The sequence below is a fragment of the Pectinophora gossypiella genome, chromosome 21 (assembly GCF_024362695.1).
Source record: "Pectinophora gossypiella chromosome 21, ilPecGoss1.1, whole genome shotgun sequence".
Classification (NCBI taxonomy): Eukaryota; Metazoa; Arthropoda; class Insecta; order Lepidoptera; family Gelechiidae; genus Pectinophora; species Pectinophora gossypiella.
The window spans coordinates 7,636,298-7,655,454 of NC_065424.1; the positions used below are offsets into that span (position 1 = coordinate 7,636,298).

General features: G+C 38.5%; 2 protein-coding genes across 6 annotated transcripts in view; one reads left to right on the plus strand and one right to left on the minus strand.

The window, feature by feature from the left end:
* LOC126376497 (rhophilin-2-B) overlaps positions 1–19,157 on the minus strand; it is a 144,869-nt gene that overhangs the window by 63,657 nt on the left and 62,055 nt on the right. The window lies entirely within an intron of this gene.
* Positions 12,380–18,496, plus strand: LOC126376654 (uncharacterized). 5 transcript variants are annotated; one of them, XM_050024196.1, is made up of 3 exons: positions 12,380–13,663; positions 14,577–14,720; positions 17,116–18,496. In XM_050024196.1, exons 2-3 carry the CDS (start codon positions 14,695–14,697, stop codon positions 18,104–18,106), a joined length of 1,017 nt encoding a protein of 338 aa, XP_049880153.1. In that variant the 5' UTR covers positions 12,380–13,663; positions 14,577–14,694; the 3' UTR covers positions 18,107–18,496. The 5 variants fall into 3 exon arrangements, with proteins under 5 accessions (XP_049880153.1, XP_049880155.1, XP_049880154.1 ...); XM_050024197.1 differs by lacking the exon at positions 14,577–14,720; XM_050024200.1 differs by lacking the exon at positions 14,577–14,720 and having other exon boundaries at positions 12,380–13,537.

The window sequence follows — 19,157 nt, forward strand, 5'->3', positions numbered from 1 at the left end:
ACAAACAGCTGTTATTTTTCATTGAGTATCACCAAATACTGCCTTTTCAGGCATACACAGAGATTATTTAAAAACAATAACAAATAATAATATCAATTTTACAAATAATCTACACACTTAATACATGCTTTCAATTATACACTTAAAACCTGTTATTTGTAATCTAAATATTCTTTTACGCTGTAAAAGCATCTATCTGCAAGCCAGAGTTTAACTGCTACGCGAAACTTATTGAGTTTGCAGTCTTTGAAAGTATCCGGTAATTTATTAAATATTTTTATACACGTGGGAAAGCAGTTATTAGAGACAAGCGTTAATTTTGACAATGGCTTATACAACTTGTGCCTGTATTAAGACCGCAGTGACCGAAGTGTTTTTAATAAACTGTATACATTCCTGCTTGCTTCTAATTTATCATCGTTATCACCAATCACTCCCCTACTCTGCCGGCACGTCGGGATACCATATCCTCACCCTCCAGCGTGCCGCAACTTCATGCATGTTCGCCGGGTTAGAGTGCTTAAAACGCGTTAAAATTGGCCTATATAGCTAAGTTTCTATGCCTATAACAATTAGTTTCATTGAGTAATTTAACGCGCCATGTCTTATTTAATTACAAAGCGCAGCTCCAAACGTAACTAATTGCAGCTTTAGAACTGATGACTGTAAAGGTGGTACCACAACGCACAACTGGCCACTTGTCACTTGATAGTTTTTGGATAAGTATTTTAAAAATTACAATTGCTCTCGAATAAGTTTTTAATAAAAAGTAGCATGGACTACACCGACAAGAGCGTGGCTCTTAAATTAGTGATGAAGCTTGTACTATAAGGTACTTAATAGAAAAAACACATATTTCTTCATTTTTTTTTCAAATATAGCGCGCAAACGGTTTGTCACGCCCGGCCAAGTAGTTAATGCCATCTGCGGCAAATCTACAATAAGTCACGTCAAAAAAAAAAAAAGGTTTGTCAGGTGACCATTTGCCCAGTGACGTCACAGTTCAACAAACAAAGAAACTGTCAAACAGTATCACTTGTATATACCTAGCTAGAATATTCCAAATTCCAATCCTGTTTCCCTTCATTTTATTACCGTATTTCCTTACCACATCCACGTTTCCCTAACTTTAACTCCTTGTATTTGGCTAAATGCGTAGCGAAGCCATAAAAAAAAAAGCAGTATCACTTGAAACGTGACAGATAGTTTTTGTTTATTTTGTGAAATGTGACGTCACACGGATATTGACATGAACCAGGCACAAATCCTGGAAACCACGTAATGTCAGTTATTGTTAATGCGGATCTACTTCCGAGTACATTCCGCTTAGGGACTGAAAAGTATCGGCGTCCGAAGGACGTAATATACGATCCCGACGACCCGATTACTCTAGCCATAGAGGCAGCCAATCAGCTCGCGACACCAAACACTTCAGGACCCCGATACCGACCTACCGGCGTGGTCGACGATTTCCCTCATTAAGCGCCTATCGCAATCGACCCACTAGGGTCGATTAATTCTTTCAAATATTTTTCCTCTCAGACGACGCCCTGAGCCGAGGTTCGCGCCCAACTGGGCACCCTCAGGCCTTAAACGTTGTCTTAAACGTTGTACCGGGTGAGAGCCTTCAGCGCTCCCCATTTGTCCGGCCAAGTAGTTAATGCCATCTGCGGCAAATCTACAATAAGTCACGTCAAAAAAAAAAATGCGGATCTATAGAATCAATGACGTCCACCTTTAATCGTGTGGATGCACCCTAATACAGTGAAATGATTTGCAACAGTTACGATTTCTGTCTATTGTCTTCAAAATTGGAGATTTAGAAATAAGTATTATGTGAAATGTAAATAAATAAATAAATAAAAAGGGTTTTATTTCTGTAAATCTATAACAAACAAGTTACAGGGGCTTCCCTAAAAGTAGTCAGATGACACTTGTGATGGGAATGCCTCGCTCTTCCAACGCAGCCAGTAGTACAATTTGATTTACACTATATTGTCTTAAAGTAAAACTTAGGTAAATTAAACATAATACATGTGTGTGTCTCTCTCTCTCTCTCTCTCTCTGTGTGTGTGTGTGTGTGTGTGTGTGTGTGTTGGTGTATATATGTGTGTGTGTGTGTGTGTGTGCGTGTGTGTGTGTGTGTGTGTGTGTGTGTGTGTGTGTGCGTGTGTGTGTGTGTGTGTGTGTGTGTGTGTCTGTGGGTGTGTGTCTATCACTACCCGTTGTTAACAGACTTATATTTACGTCAACCCTGTACGCCCTACGGTTTTTACTTCCTTGGGTTCGGTACAAGACCACGTACAGGGTGGGCACCTATTAGGTCAGTCTCACAAAGATGTCTTCCACTTCATCGTACGTAAGAGTACTTAACCACTCAGTTACTGTTTCCTTACATCTGAATGTGTGCATGGGGTATATATTTAATGCACGATTTATTTTATTGTAAACATAAGGGACTTGAGCTATATATTGCCGCCTGGCAAAGGCCGATCGTGTACGACAGGAAGGCGCAACGAGATCACAGCGTCGTTTCTGAAGTTTGTTATGATCAAGAGGTAACGTTTTGTGATATTTCAGAATAACGTTTAATATATAAAGTTTCCTAACGGAGAGCAATTTGGATGTATCGTAGAGGATTTTAGTAGGAAACCTGTAGGGCCTAAAATACATGACTTTAATCAAGGATCTTTGTGCACGTTCTAGATCTAAAAGGTTTGTCTTAGTCGCTCCCCCCCACACTGTGATACAGTATATTATAACCGATTGGGCCAGAGCAATGTAGATTTTGTTTATTAATTCCCTACTCAAAACGTGTCTCAGTGATTTGAAAACCCATATGAGCTTTCTTACCCTACTGATGGTCATTTCTAGGTGTGGATACCAGCTTAGTCTCTGGTCTACCATAACTCCGAGGTACTTAACGCATCCGACCTTTTGTATAGTTGGGCAGTGACATATAGTGTTAGAATTAGGGTATGAACAGGAGTGAATTTTAATTTCAAAGCCAGGAGGTGGCTGTGAGTTATCGTACGGGGCAAAGCATACGTAATTAGTTTTTAGAGTATTAAGTGTGAGGAGATTCTCGTTAAGCCATGAACTAACCCTTGCCAGTCCTCCCTCCGTCGCCACCCTAACCGCATCCCAGGATTTACCAGTGAAAATGATAGCCGTGTCGTCTGCATAGGACAGTATCCTCCCTCCGACGCTTCGAAGGTTACATAGATCATTTATATATATCAAAAACAGCGTCGGACCGAGAACACTGCCCTGTGGGACCCCAAACGTTACCCTTTCTTCTTCACTATGCAGGTTGCCAATTTTTACCCCTTGTTTTCTGTTTTGAAGGTAACTACTGAGTAGGCAGAGGGCCCGGCCACGAAAACCAATAGCCTCCAGTCTGCGTATAAGAATGGCGACAGAAACGGTATCAAAAGCTTTCCTGAGGTCAAGAAAGACCGTTAAACATTTGTTACCTTGGTCAACTTCCCTAGTGATAACTGTTGTAAGCTCGGTAACAGCATCATTCGTTGACAATCCCTTTCTAAAACCATATTGAGACGATGATAAGATATTGTATTTAATCAAGTAGTTTACTATTCTAGTGTTCATTAATTTCTCAATGACTTTAGAAATGGAGGTCAGCACAGAGATCGGTCGATAGTTATTAACATCGTTTCTGTCTCCACTCTTATATACAGGGGTAACAATAGATCGCTTAAGAACATATGGGAATATCCCGGTGCTGAAACATAGATTGGCAAGGCGACTAATCAGAGGAACCAGCAGATCCCTAGAGTGTTTTAAAAATAAGGTAGGAATTTCATCCCACCCCGGTGCGCTCGCTGAATCCAGGGATGACAGTGTAATGTCTACTTCCATATGGTTGGTGTCTAGCAAAACAAATGAAGATGGGTGCCTATAGTAGTCTAAGTTACTATTTCCGGAAGATACAAAGCTATTTGAGATTTTTTCAGCAAGTGTTTGGCCAATGCTAAGAAAATAATTATTTACGTAGTTTATAGAAGTTTCAGGACAGCATTTAATACTTAGTAGACCAACGTTAGGGCTTTTGGGTGGTTTATATTGCGTAACTTCGTTTATGTTTGACCATAGAGCTCTGGGGTTTTTAATCGAGGTTTTGATTTTGTTTTTATAATATTGCCTTTTTATTTTATTAATAAGGTTACTACAAAAGGTGCGAAAACGTTTGTATGTGATTTTTAAGATAAGGTTATGAGGGTGAATTTTTAATTTCAGATACATTTTATCCCGGAGTCTTATACAACGCAGGGCTCCCATAGTCATCCATGGTTTTATGACTCTTTTACTATTCGTGGCAGTAACACTCCGTGAGTTAGTGTGGATGGCTGTCTTGACCATTTGTATTAGTGCATAGGCATAAGTATCCGGGTCTTTAAAAATATTAAAGCATGAAGTGTCGATATTGATTAAACTCTTATAAGCATTCTCGTAGTTAGTTATAGTTTTGCACTTCTGAGGTGTTGTTTGATGATACCTGTGGGCGATAAATAAAATGACCAGGTTATGGTCTGTAACCGTTGTGCTTAAGACTGCAACAGTAGCTGAGTTGTTTTTACTGTCTAGTCTCATGATGACGTGGTCAAGGCAGCCGTCCTCTCTCGTGGGTAAGGTATGCGCCGGTAAAAGTCCATGTATTGACAGCATGTTTAGGTAATTTAATCTATTTAACCTCTCATGAGCTTTCTCATCAGGAGCTATGATTAAATCTATGTTAATGTCACCCAGAATCAAAATGTTCTTACTAGGATTGATATTTTCTAGGTGAGAGTTGAGAGAGGCAATGAAATTACCTGCGTTTAAAAACGATGGGGAACGGTATATGCCTATAATTACATGGTTCAAAATTTGAATCTCAATCCCAGAAGAATTACATAGGTTAAGTTCTCTAAATTTTGCCAAGTATTTATTTTTAGTGTAAACAACTACACCGTCACATTTATTTATATGTTGTTTTGTGTGGAAAGATACGTAATTCAAAATTTGTGGTATGTTTTTATTAGAGTTTAGCCCACTCTCAGTTAGAATTAAAATATCGGTTTCATACTTTAGTTGCGACAGAGTGAGTTGTAAGTCATTAAGGTTTTTATATACACTTCGTATGTTTTGGGTAGAAATAGTTAAGTTAAATGAAGAAGTTTCCATTTTTGTACTTAACTCTTGTATATTACACTTAAATGATACTGAGGTTTTAATCTGATCTATTTCTTGTAGCGTGTCAAAACTATCCATTATAATATATTTGATTAGAACACTTTTGGTTTTTATTTAGGTAGTTCAGTTGTAGGTATAGTGATAAGTCAGGTTTAGTAATAGGTGATCGTGAATAGTATGTAATTATTGGTGCAGTAGGTAAGTGTTTGTGAATGACAGGTAAGAGTAATGATATGTGTTGATATGGGTAGTGTAAGTGTGTGTGTTTGTTTATTATTTGAATAGTGGCATGTGAGTTTAGGTGTATGATTATGTAAGTTATGTATATTGGTTTATTATATGAGTGAGCGTGTGGTGAGTGTGTTTTACAAATAAGTTCAGTATAATAATGGAACAACATTTTCTTAGAAATTATAGATAAGGAATTAAAGTTACACTGTTTAAACAAATATGAGACCCGGCAGTAGATGCGGGAATTTAGTCACAATTCCTGCATAAGATGTTGCACTTGTGCTTCGCTTTGAATATGGATTATGCGTGAGGTGTCGTCTTTACGGACCAGTACTTTTCCTAATGAGGTCCAGCAGTATTTGACTTTTCGAGTCTTTTTTAGATCTCGAGCAAGGAAGAACAGCCGTGCTCCCTTTGTGGTGAGTTGTTCGGATATGAAGATAGGCGTGTCTTCATTACTGGTAAAACCTAGGTGTTTCGCCTGCAGTCGTGATTTATTTTTAATATTAAAATCTTTCACTTTCTTCAGGAAGTCGGATCGCAAAATAGAAGATCTCAAATCCACAATAATCGTGGACCTCTTCTCCTCATCACTTTTGGATTTCAGGCGGAATATATCGTGTATGTCACGGTCACTCGTAGGCAATTGAATAGTATTGGTTATATTCACAACCATTTGAATCAAGTCCTCTCTTGTTTCATGGATTTTTTTAGGGACGTTTTTTATTTCAATGCATGTCCTGCGTGAGTTTCTTTGGAGGTCCTCAACCTTGTTCTCCAGAATGCAGATATACTCACGGTCCATTTTAGCCTGCTGTTCAAGTAGTGTGATTTTGGAGCGATACTCCTCATTTTGTGCAGTTAAGATCGAAACAGCTGAGTCAATTTTAGCGTTCGATTCCGTTAATTCGTGTAATTTGCTAGTTATTGATGAAAGTTCCTTAGTTTGATCACTGAGGAGCTTGCTGACTAATTCCCTCATCTCCTCCTTAAATACGGTAAATTCAGATGGTGACGAAACTTCGTTTCTTGGCCGCTTATTACGATGGGAAACAAATTCACTTATCGCTGGAATTCCATCTCCTAAATCTATTGATTTATTTAGCTGAGGATCCGAGGAATAGTGAGCAATAGGAGATCTATTTATATCCACCTGTGGCGACCTAGGAGGAGGCGTGCGTTGAAGTGACATCTTAAAGTAGGCCTATTTAAATAATGCACCGACGGCAAATGATCTTACAACAATGGGCGGGTCTCTTGAACGAAGAAAAATATTGGATAAGGGTCGGCGGCAAAGGCAGATAATCCGTATAGGTTTGTCTCGCTCACGATGAAGTGGGCGGAGCTATATGCGTAACTATGTTAATGACCGGCGCGAGCGCAGTTAGTTGTCTCAGGATTCTAACGTAGCTCGGTCTCGCTCTGACCAAGTAGGCGCAGCTAGTCGTCTCACCAATCTCACGTAGCTCAGTCTCGGTCAATTGAGGGACCGTCGCACAATCAGCCAGCCGTTTCTTTCTTCGGAGTGGTATTCTTGCTCACACTTATTGATGTTCAATTAACTTTTATCTAATTTAGAAATTTAAAACGGCGGTAAGCACGAAGCCACACTGCACACGACCGTACCGGACGGAATCCGAGAAGGAAGAGGAGGAAATGTACCAAACGAATGCACAGTTGGCTCGACCATTATAGACGGCGACACGGCTCACCTATCACGTTGGTCTAACAGAAAGCTCAGTGAGATGTGGGTACTTAGTTCATCTTGCGATGAGTATACCTCTGACTACCCCAATTGGGATATAGTCGTGAGCTTATGTTACGTTGTTATGTCTTGTCGTAAAAGAACGAAAAATTACTAAGTACTTACATAGCGTTTTGTCAAGTTTGTGCTTTGTTTCATATTATACCATTTTGTACTTAATAGCCTTTTACACTAAACAGAATTAGGTTTAATTCATTTATCTATTGTGTGTTTGCGTTATCCGCTTTTGCCGAAGTTAACAATGGGAGTTGTCGAAATGTTTGTGCAATGAGAACAATGGCGGTAGGTCGGTGTTACTCTGAGCTCAATACTATACTTAATAATGTTAGGCAGAAAATTTTACTATAGGTAGACCGTCTAAATCAGATTGCGCCTGCGAGGTGCAGGGACGCGGGGGTATGGATGTGTGTCACGCTTAGCGCGCCCGCCTCCGCACCTCTCACGGTCCCCGCTGTCGCCATACCCCCGCGCCCCTGCACCGCGCAGGCGAAGTCTGATTTAGACGGTCTACCTATAGTTACTACCTTTCTTTCATATACTTAAGTACTAAAACTGGCAGACGTCAGTTTCAGTATTGCCTACTTGACAGTTTTCGTATAAGTATTTTAAATATTACAAACGAATGAAAACGAACGAATGTGGAGGAAGCAAGAGAAGTGAAGATCTAAGCAAATGGAATTCTATAGTCTCTGTTTACCCCGGTGGGAAATAGGCGTGAGTTTATCTATGTATGTGTATTACAAACGATTATAATAGAAAAAAAATATATTTTTTGAACATATATGAAATGAAAGACTTAAAATTAAAAAAATGATACAAGCTTGGCTAATGTCGTATCGACCCACATGCGGGACAATACGACGCCATTTTCAGCTAGACCCCTAAAAAATAATACAAAAAACTTAAACTATTAACAAATCAATTATCAGCAACAGACTCTGTGCTATTAAAATAAAAACATTATGTGCACTGTTCATATACTTAGGTAATTTTGAGTTGTTCACACTTCACACCATGTTCATTCTTATTCATTAGTAGTTCTTTAACCTATGACAAAATTAAAACAAAAGAGTATTATACTATGATCAAAGAGTTTTTTTTTTGTTTTGGTTTTCCCCGAAGGGTAAGGCAAAGGGACTATGCCCATACAGCCATGTCTTACGAATTTTTTTTCTTGATGATTAATGAAATGATGAAAGGTGATGATGATGAAACCTAAGCCCCCACCCTCGGAGTAGACTCCTACTCCGAACCCCAAACGAATTAACTCAAAAGTCCGCATAAACTTTCGAGTTATGAAGCGGCTTCTTGGCACGAAGCGAAAATAGGCAGATACACTTTGTTCATTGAATACTCCAATATAATAACACTCGCGAATGTCTTCTGACTAACTTAATGCGATCATTAACCACAAAACACCACTTCGTATTAATTATTTAGACTATTCAATGAAGAAAGCAACTGTCCCGTTCCCGTGTCCCGCCAAAAAGCCGTCCTGATCAAAGAGTATGCCATAACTTCTCCTCTATAACTGGCCATAAACTTTCGCACAAATGAACACAATCCCTTTAATAAGCGTAGTAAAAGCGTGGTCTATACACACACTCATACATTACACAAACACATAGGTACATAGAACCTAGTGTGGTCATTTCACTACTTTCTAATGACGAATAATTAAGCGTATGTCGCTTGGAATTGAAAACATGAGAATTAAATGTTGTGTTTATGTTCAAATTACTAAACATAATGTGACATAATGTCATAGTAAATACTATTGATAATAAATACAGTTTTCAAATCATTGTATATGAAGCAGTGGTAGCCCAGTCGGTAGATCGCTTGCCTTTCACTTTGAGGTTGCAGGTTCGAAACCAGCACAGGCCTAAACCAATGATTGTCGAATTTGTTTTCGTTTCATGTTTGGATCATAAATGATTATCACGTGCTCTGCGGTGAAGGAAAATATCATGAGGAAACCCACATTCCCGAGAAATGCATTTTCGGAGGTGTGTGACCTAACCTGTATTGGGCTGGTTTTCCCTTCGCGGGTTGGAAGGTCAGATAGGCAGTCGCTTGTGTAAAAAAAAGCGGACCTGTCAAATCTTCAGGTTAGGTAAACGGACCCTGTGAAAACGAAAGAATGTTAACGATTTGAATAGATAGATTTATCTGCATTAAATACTTTATTTTATTTTAGTTTATTTTCGAAACAAACAGTTGTGTTTTAAAACAGATTTAAATAAGTACATAAAATAGATTAACAACAAAACAATTTCCATAGATAATTCAAGCAACCTCTATGGAATGATATACTTTGTAATATAAAAACTATTTTAAAGTTTAATTTAAAAACTTTAAAACTGAACTAAAAAGTAAAAATATAAATATACCTACTTATAAATAAAACAACTAAAATGAATGTAAAACATATAAAATATACAAAATGTTAGCGAATTTCACACTCTCTTTAACATTTAGAACTGAGCCATTTAATTCTGTTTTCCTGGTAGGTAGTAACTTAATAAGCGTAAAAACATGTGTCTACTTCAGAGCTATTGACATAAAGATAATTGTCTTACATATACAATGATTTCATCTCCCTAGCATTATACCTAACTTGAAGATTTGACAAGTCCGGTTTTTTGCAGAAGCGACTGCCTGTCTGACCTTCCAACCCGCGAAGGGAAAACCAGCCCGATACAGGTTAGGTCTCATTCGAAAATGCGTTTCTCGGGAATGTGAGTTTCCTCCTGATGTTTTCCTTCACCGCTGAGTACGTGATAATCATTTAGGAGCATTGTAAGTATGAAACAATAATATGAATAATGTCATGGTAATTCCCTTTGCTTCGATCGTAACATACTTCTCTCTCTTAAGTACTTCTTTTGATTTACCCAATAAATTAAGCAATTTCGTTAATTGAGCTTCAATCAGTGTTTTTTAGTTTGTCTAATTGCCGTAATTATAAATAAGCCCGTCAGAACTGAGGTATGATTATGCAGAACAAAAGAGTAGCTTCTGATATTTGTAATCGATTATTTGTAATAATCATTTTGTTAAAAGAGCCAACAGCAACCGAGCAAAAAAATGCGGTAAATAGCATTTGGTTCGCTCCCTATACATGGAACTTAAACATATACTATACACTGCTGCCTACCCCTTTGTGGATACAGGTTCGATGCTATGTTTATTTGTTGTAGCTGCAGGGTATCTTCCGGTAAGCCGAGGAGCTCGGTGGCGCAGCGGTAAACGCGCTCGGTCTGCGATTGTTGAAGTTAAGCAACTTTCGCAAAGGCCGGTCATAGGATGGGTGACCACAAAAAAAAAGTTTTCATCTCGAGCTCCTCCGTGCTTCGGAAGGCACGTTAAGCCGTTGGTCCCGGCTGCATTAGCAGTCGTTAATAACCACCAATCCGCACTGGGCCCGCGTGGTGGTTTAAGGCCCGATCTCCCTATCCATCCATAGGGAAGGCCCGTGCCCCAGCAGTGGGGACGTTAATGGGCTGGTGATGAATGAATGAAAATCTTCCGGTAAATAGTTCTGTTCACCCGTTTTGTCTCTCTGTCTTTGGTTAGACTCGGTGGTTATGTCGTTACTAAAGCTTATAGCAACGAGTAATATCTCTCATCCTTATTAAAAATGAATTCCATATCGGACGCGCACTTACAAAACACCAACGGGAGTTTCACTTTCAGTAAATTTCAACAAGAACAGGTTTTGTCAACACGCCTCCCACATACTTCGAAAATCTGTTACGAAACCGCTTATTATTGAAGAATTCTATGTACGAAGTTATTATTCCAATTAATTGGTCGTGGCTTGCGTGTTGGTGCCGATTTGATTTCGCAATTCGATTCGATACACTTTTGAGGGTCGAAATATTAGGTCGATATCACATATTAAAATAACACAACATAAACAACCTATATACGTCCCACTGCTGGGCACAGGCCTCCCCTCAATCAATCACCACACTGCTCCACTGCGGGTTGGTGGAGGTGTTTTTACGGCTAATAGCCGGGACCAACGGCTTAACGTGCCTTCCGAAGCACGGAATCATCTTACTTTTTCGGACAATCAGGTGATTCAAGCCTGAAAAGACACATGTCACATATTATGAATTGTTATTCCAACGAAATCCAGGAATCATTCTTCTTCTACCGTCTCGGTTCATCATCACTAATTTAAGAGCCACGCTCTTGTCGGTGGCATTCTTCATGCTACTTTTTAGGGAAAAATAGGGCAGTGGTTTCCCTCTTGCCTTCCGCCCCGCAGTACTCTGTCTGACGCGAGCTGTAACCGTCTCGGTTATGAGGTAGATAACCAGCCTCATCAACCCTGGTATCAAGGTTACTATTGAGCCGCCAAAGGCCCCTGACATGACTCATGTAACGACTACGTAAGTAGCAACCGGGACTAACAGTTTAACTTGCCTTCCGAAGCAGGGATCATCTTACTTTCGAACAATCGGGTGATCAGCCTGCAATTTCCTAAACACACCAGGGCTCAGAAAAGTGATATTTGTGATATGTCCCCACTGGGATTCAAACCCAAGACTTCTGAATCGTGAGCCCAGCGCTCAACCACTGGACCACAACGTTCATCGAGTGACGATCATTCACTCTCTACTTCTAGAGAGTGTAGTGTAGTTATTATGACGTCAGAGTGCGTGATTTGACAATATTTATAGCTGAGCACATTATCTGATACATTGTTTAAACATTCCGACTAAATTAAATAGGTATTAAACATACATAAGTTCATAAGCTCACGACTATATTTCAATTGGGTCGTGTACAGTCATGAGCAATATCATACCTATACCCACTTTAGAACCCTGTCGCTCTATCATATAACGCAAGTAATATAACGTGAGTAACGCAAACACTCACACAGATACACACAAACACACACACACACTAATATATACACATACACACAAACCCAATTAACATACAAAATGCATGTTTATTTGTTCTTATTTAAGCACAGTTTATTGTCAAATAAATTCAGTTTAACAATGGTCTGAATAAACCGATGTTATAAAAGATGTAATTGCTGAACACTGCTTCCTGAGATACAGGTCTCCTAGTTCAGGTAGCAGGGTTATACTTCTGTAGCATTTGTGTGTCCTAGCTGTAGTACCCAATGTTGTGTTGTTAGATACACACATAATTTTACTGTGGCAACACACATTCTCTTTGATCTTCATTTTTTACCATGTAACAGTGTCAGTCTCAAATAAACCCAATTTAAAATTACTAAAAGTGACTTCTCATTTATTGAACACAACAAAATGGTGCCGAAAAACAGTCTACATCTCAAGAAAGTGTTATTTCGACAAAGTGGTAGTGAACTTGTGTAAAAACATCATGTAGCAGTTTCGTCGCGCGGAGGACATTTTACAGAAGCCACGAAGCCATTCCGATCACGTGACCAAGTCCTGACATTTCAACGCAGTACACTGCATGTCGGGTCACATCAGCGCACGCCCACCAAACTCATCGGATCAATCGTGCACAACCGGCGATGTAAAGCATAATAAGTTCTTACCACAGACAATGACATAAAAGGATTGAAATTTTTCTTCATTCATTCATTCAAAAAAAATAGCAACGTAATGCAGTGAATAAAAACAAACGCTTCTTTTTTATTGATATTGCCCGACGGATTTGCCTGGTCAGTCCTCTAAATAATATTACTTGTATCGCAACAGTACAGTGCAGCAATAACACTGCATGTCTAACATTTCTTCGGAATCAAATACTTCGACGGAGTGGTACGACGAAGAAGAACGTGACGATAGAATGGCGGAACAGGTAAAGCGTCTCAATATAGCACGTGGCCAGTGCAAGGCCACCATAACAAGAGCTGAAAAATTCTTCACGGACACCCCGTTAGAATCAATAACGACAGAGGACTTGCAGATCAGGCAAAAATCAATTTGCGCGGCATATGAAAAATACCAATCGCTTTCCATTGACATGCAACTTCTTGATGTAGAAGTCGATGCAGATGATGAAGAGATGGAATCACGCTACACTAAATTAGAAGTTACCATACAACGTCTGCTATCCAACTCTGTGACCAAATGTGGCCAGGCGAAAACTACTGAGGCTAACCATTCTGCGGCTCATCTAACGTCATTGGAGATACCAGTTTTTGATGGAAGGGACATCTCTCTTTATAAACCATTCATGGAAATGTTTGAGGCCGTTGTACATCATGATAACCGGCTGTCAGATGTCCAGAAATTATGTTTCCTCAAGAAATATGTACGGGGCGAGCCTCTACAACTGATAGATAGTTTACCGATCGTTGGAGTCTCCTACACTGATGCTGTAAGTTTGTTGAAGAAACGGTACGACAATGAAGCTTTGCTGATACATAACCATGTCTGCAACTTACTCGATCTGCCTGCTGTGCAGAGAGGAACAGCTCAACAGCTAAGGGAACTCACCGCTAAAGTAAGACAACAAATTACATCTTTAAAGAATCTTAAGCAGCCAGTGAACGCGTGGGATGCTATTCTATCCTGCATTCTTTTAAGAAAATTAGATAGCTTCACCGTGAGGTTGTTTCATGCTGACAAAAATGATGCTACTGTACCTAATGTTACAGACTTATTAGATTTTGTAGATAAACGAGCGTCTGTCCTTGAAGCAAGCTCAACAGAGAGACCTAGCAAGGCTGGTAAGATTGTAAATCTGTCAACGGTCACTGCGCATGAAACAAACAGTTGTAAACTTTGCTCCCAGTCTCATAGGCTATTTAAGTGTCCAAAATTTAATCTCATGTCAATTGCAAAGCGAATAGAGTATGTCAATGAGAATAATCTATGTAAAATTTGTTTGGGTTTTCATACAAAAAAATGTAGATATCATTTTAAATGTACCACATGTAAATCTACCAATCATAACACACTGTTACACATTGGAGAGCAACAAAACAAGCAGGTTGAAGAGCAGTCACAGCCTCAGCCTCAGGTAGCCATGCATTGTTCTAAAAATTCAGAATCTAACCTTTTGCTACCAACAATTAAAGTTTTAGTATCTGATGTCCACAATAACAAGCATGTAGTCAGAGCCATGCTGGACACAGGCAGCCAAACCTCCTTTTGCACTGCAAGTCTTGCTAATAAACTAGGCTTGCCAACATTTATACAGCAAAAGGACATAATTACACTGAATAATAATGTTAATTCAGTTAATACAGCAGTCAACATTTCACTGCATTCCATGACTGAGAACTTCCAGTTACAGGTTGCATGTTCTGTGGTCAACAAGATTACTACATCACTACCACAGAGTAAATTCAACTTGCATAATTTCATTCTGCCAAAAAATGTTTTACTAGCAGACAATGATTTCAATGTTCCAGGTGAGGTGTCCCTACTCCTGGATGTAAACGTCTTCTTTCGAGCGGTGAAGGATGGCAAGATCGAGTGGGGCCCATCGGATCCGATACTACTCAACACTCGTTTTGGATACATCGTCTCATGCAATTTTCCAAAACACAACAACGGTAGTATTTCCAATACATCATATGTATCTATGCATACAGTAACGGTCGAATCAAACCTAGATACACAAGTCCAAAGATTATGGGAAGTTGAGAAGGTTCCTGAAATTTATCTAGAGTCAAAGCCTGAACACGAGCATAGTGAACAATTGTTTAAAGAGTCTATGACGTTATCCAATGACCGTTTTGAAGTCAAATTACCACTCAAAACTGATCCAAGCATTATTAATACAGCAGATTCATTTGCAATTGCATTGCAACGCTTTCTTAATTTAGAAAAACGTTTTGTTAAGGAACCTGAATATTATGCATTATACCGCGACTTTATTCAAGAATATCTGGCTTTAGGTCATGCTAAAGTCATAGATACAAGCAGTTGCGATCCAAATGATCTGCCATTAAACTTTATACCCCATCATGGTGTTTTGAGATTAGATAAAATAACCAACAAATTGCGTGTTGTGTTCGATGGTACGGCTCACACAAAGAATGGTCCCAGTTTAAATGATATATTGTGCAATGGCCCAGTGGTCCAAAAACAATTGTATGATATTTTAATTGCATTTCGTACATACAAATATGTTATTATGTGTGACATTCGTCATATGTATAGGCAAATTATGATTCATCCTGATCACAGGCCTCTACAGAACATCATATGGCGTGATGATTCAAATGAACCACTACAGTGCTTACAGTTACAAACAGTAACTTACGGGTTAACTAGTTCCGCCTACCTTGCCACTAGGTGTTTAATAGAGCTTGCAAACATTCATCAATCCACTTATAAGTCGGCCAGTCAAGCTGTATTACAGGGTTCATACTGTGATGATTTTTTGTGTGGTGCAGATACATTTCAGGAGGCTTCTCGACTGATCAAGGAGCTGGTAGGTTTATTACAGCTAGGTAGTTTTGACTTGCACAAATGGTGCTCCAATGATATCAATCTTTTATCAGACATTCCGAAAAGTAAGTATGGATTTGATCCAAGGGATTTGAATGAGGACCATTTGACAGTTAAAACATTAGGATTATCTTATGATGCTAAAGAGGATGTATTCAAAATGAGTGGTAAGAATGTAACTACATCTGACAAACCCACTAAGCGTACTGTCTTAAGTTCTATCAGCAGAATGTTTGATCCGTTGGGTTTCACTGGTCCTATTGTTGTTTGTGCCAAGCTAATACTGCAGCAGATTTGGCGTTGCAACCTGGAGTGGGACACTCCACTACCTGCGGACCAGGTCGAGGTTTGGCAAAATTTCTATTCCAGTCTCATAAATATGCCTGATATAATAATACCACGCAATTTGTACTTAGCTGACTCTGATGAAACACAAATAATTGGTTACTGTGATGCCTCTTCGGGTGCTTATTGTTGTTGCATTTATATAAAGCTCAGAATTAATAATACTGTGCATGTTCATTTGTTGACTTCAAAATCAAGGCTTGCCCCCTTAAATTCAAAACTTACTATCCCTAAGCTGGAGTTGAATGGTGCATTAATGCTGGCTAAGCTTGTTACTAAAATTGGTTTGTTATTTAGTAATGTTACAACATTTAATCTATTTTGCGACTCACAAATTGTACTGAGTTGGTTAAAGTCCAACTCCATAAAACTGCCTGCTTACATAGGAAATAGAGTACATGAAATAAATAGATTAACACAATCAGCGAGCTGGCATTACACGCCTAGTTTGCTTAACCCAGCGGATGTTTTATCACGTGGCTGCATTCCTCAAGATTTAGCTAAAAATACATTATGGTGGCACGGTCCAGATTACTTATGTAACACAAATGAATACAACTTCTACTTGTCCAGCATTGAGGCACCATTGAGCATCCATCCGGGATCATCAGAGGACACAGAAATTAATTTAGCGGTAATACAGGATAATAAGGAATTATTACCCTTTTTTACAAAACTTTCAAGTTTGCATAAAATGCAACATGTAATGGCCTATGTATTAAGGTTCATAAATATGTGTAGAAAGCGGCACACACAAATGGGAAGCCTGTCTGTAAAGGAATTGCAAAACGCACATCTCACAATTATAAAGTGTATACAAAAACATTACTTTTCTAAAGAAATTAATGCCATTAAAAACAACCAAGTTATTGCATCAAACTTAAAGTCATTATACCCTTTCATTGATGAAAACAATTTGTTGAGAGTGGGCGGAAGACTACATCAAGCTGCTATACCCTATGCAAAGAGGTTTCCCATCATTTTGCCCAAAAAATGCCACTACACAAAACTCATTATTGTAAATGAGCATTTAAGTTTATTGCACGGTGGTTTAAAACTGACTTTGAACAGCCTAAATCAAAAATATAATATTATTAATGGTACACGTGAAATTAAAAGTGTAATACATAAATGTGTAATCTGTTGTAGGTTAAAAGCTGAAGGAGCTAAGCAGCTCATGGGCTCTCTGCCCAAGGACAGAGTAAATCCTGCCAGGGTCTTTGAGAAGGTGGGCCTGGACTATTGCGGCCCATTTGAAGTGAAGCAATCAACAGTAAGGCGAAGCATAGTGTCTAAAGGCTATGTTCTTGTGATTGTTTGTTTCACAACAAAGGCTGTACACTTAGAAGTTGTGTCAGACATGACCACTGAGGCCTTTCTCGCAGCCCTTAAGCGCTTCATAGCTCGCAGAGGCTTACCTTCAGATATCTATTCAGATAATGCAAAAACATTCAAAGGTGCTCATAATAAGCTTAATGACCTTTATAAACTTGCAAATAGTAGTGATTTTCAAAATTCAGTAAGTAACTTCACTGCCAATAAAGGCATTCAATTCCATTTCATACCTGACTACAGTCCCAACCATGGTGGCTTGTGGGAAGCTGCGGTAAAGTCAGCAAAATATCATATGAAGCGTATTGTTGGATTAAAAACTTATACTTACGAGCAGCTTTCCACCATATTTACAGAGATTGAGGCCGTTCTCAATTCTCGGCCCATCACCCCCATGTCTCAGGATCCTTCAGATTTTTCCTGCCTAACACCAGGCCATTTTATAATAGGTTGTCCTCTTACATCGTACCCATGTCCAGATCTCACTGAGATCCCTATCAACAGACTTAAGTTTTGGCGGTCCTGTGAGCAAGCTCGACAGCATTTTTGGCGGGCCTGGTCGCATGACTACTTGTCAAGTCTTCATCAGAGGCACAAATGGCAATATGAGGTAAATAACATTAAAGAAAACATGGTAGTTTTGCTAAAACACCCATCCACCCCGCCTCTTCAATGGCCTCTTGGCAGGATTTCTAAGGTTTATATTGGTGATGACAACAAAGTACGTACAGTACAAATTGTAACTGCTGATCATAAATATCACACTAGGGCTGTGTCAAAGATTGTTATTCTGCCTACAGAAAACTAACATGATGTACTTAAACTAGTACGCTAATTAATTTTAAGTTTAGTTTAAGTTTGCTCGTAGGACTTCATTTATGATGTGTAGTTTCAAGCTTGCTTGACTACGATGCCAAGAGTATTATGTACCTATCTTATTTAGTGGTTTCACTACCCACCTGGTGTTCATACATCTTCTCTTTAACTTATGTAAAGTATATATACAATGTGAAACATAGTGTTCATACACCTATCTTTTGCTTGTATAAAGTTAGTTATGTATCCATATACATGTCAATAATTAGTACCTATCTCAAACTAGTACTATATGATTAACTTTTCTCACATTGTTGCTGTCACTTTACCTTTTATAACTTACCTATACCTATTTTAGTATTCATAGGTCAATTAGACAATTAGTAGCCTATTTCAAGTTGGCACAATCTCATTTTACTTCATATAACTAGTGTTTAGGTTGTGATACGAACTGATATAAATTTTACTTGTATAACTTGTTTATTAATTCATAGTACAAAGTGATAATTTTGCATTTTTACTATTCTAAGGATAGTTGTTTTCTATTTTTAAGTTAGCTTAAAATACTAAGTTAGTCATCTATAGTGTAAAGGGTTCATGCCCGCCCCAATTGTGTTAGATACACACATAATTTTACTGTGGCAACACACATTCTCTTTGATCTTCATTTTTTACCATGTAACAGTGTCAGTCTCAAATAAACCCAATTTAAAATTACTAAAAGTGACTTCTCATTTATTGAACACAACAGTGTCGATCTTTACTATGACAATAAACAATTATTTTATTATTATTATATTTTGACATTTAATGAGACTAACGGTTTAATTTGTCAAAAAAGTTAATGTGACATGGTTCCAAAGTGTATACATATTAGTACTCGTGACCGTACTAGGTCCAAGATAAATTATGAAATTCTATTAACTAAATAAAGACGGATCTAATACTAACGAAAAACATTTTCTTTTTTCTATTTAACTTACTGTTGAATTTAAATCAAGAAAAACGTAATTATAAGTCCGACATTTTATCACGTTTTTCTA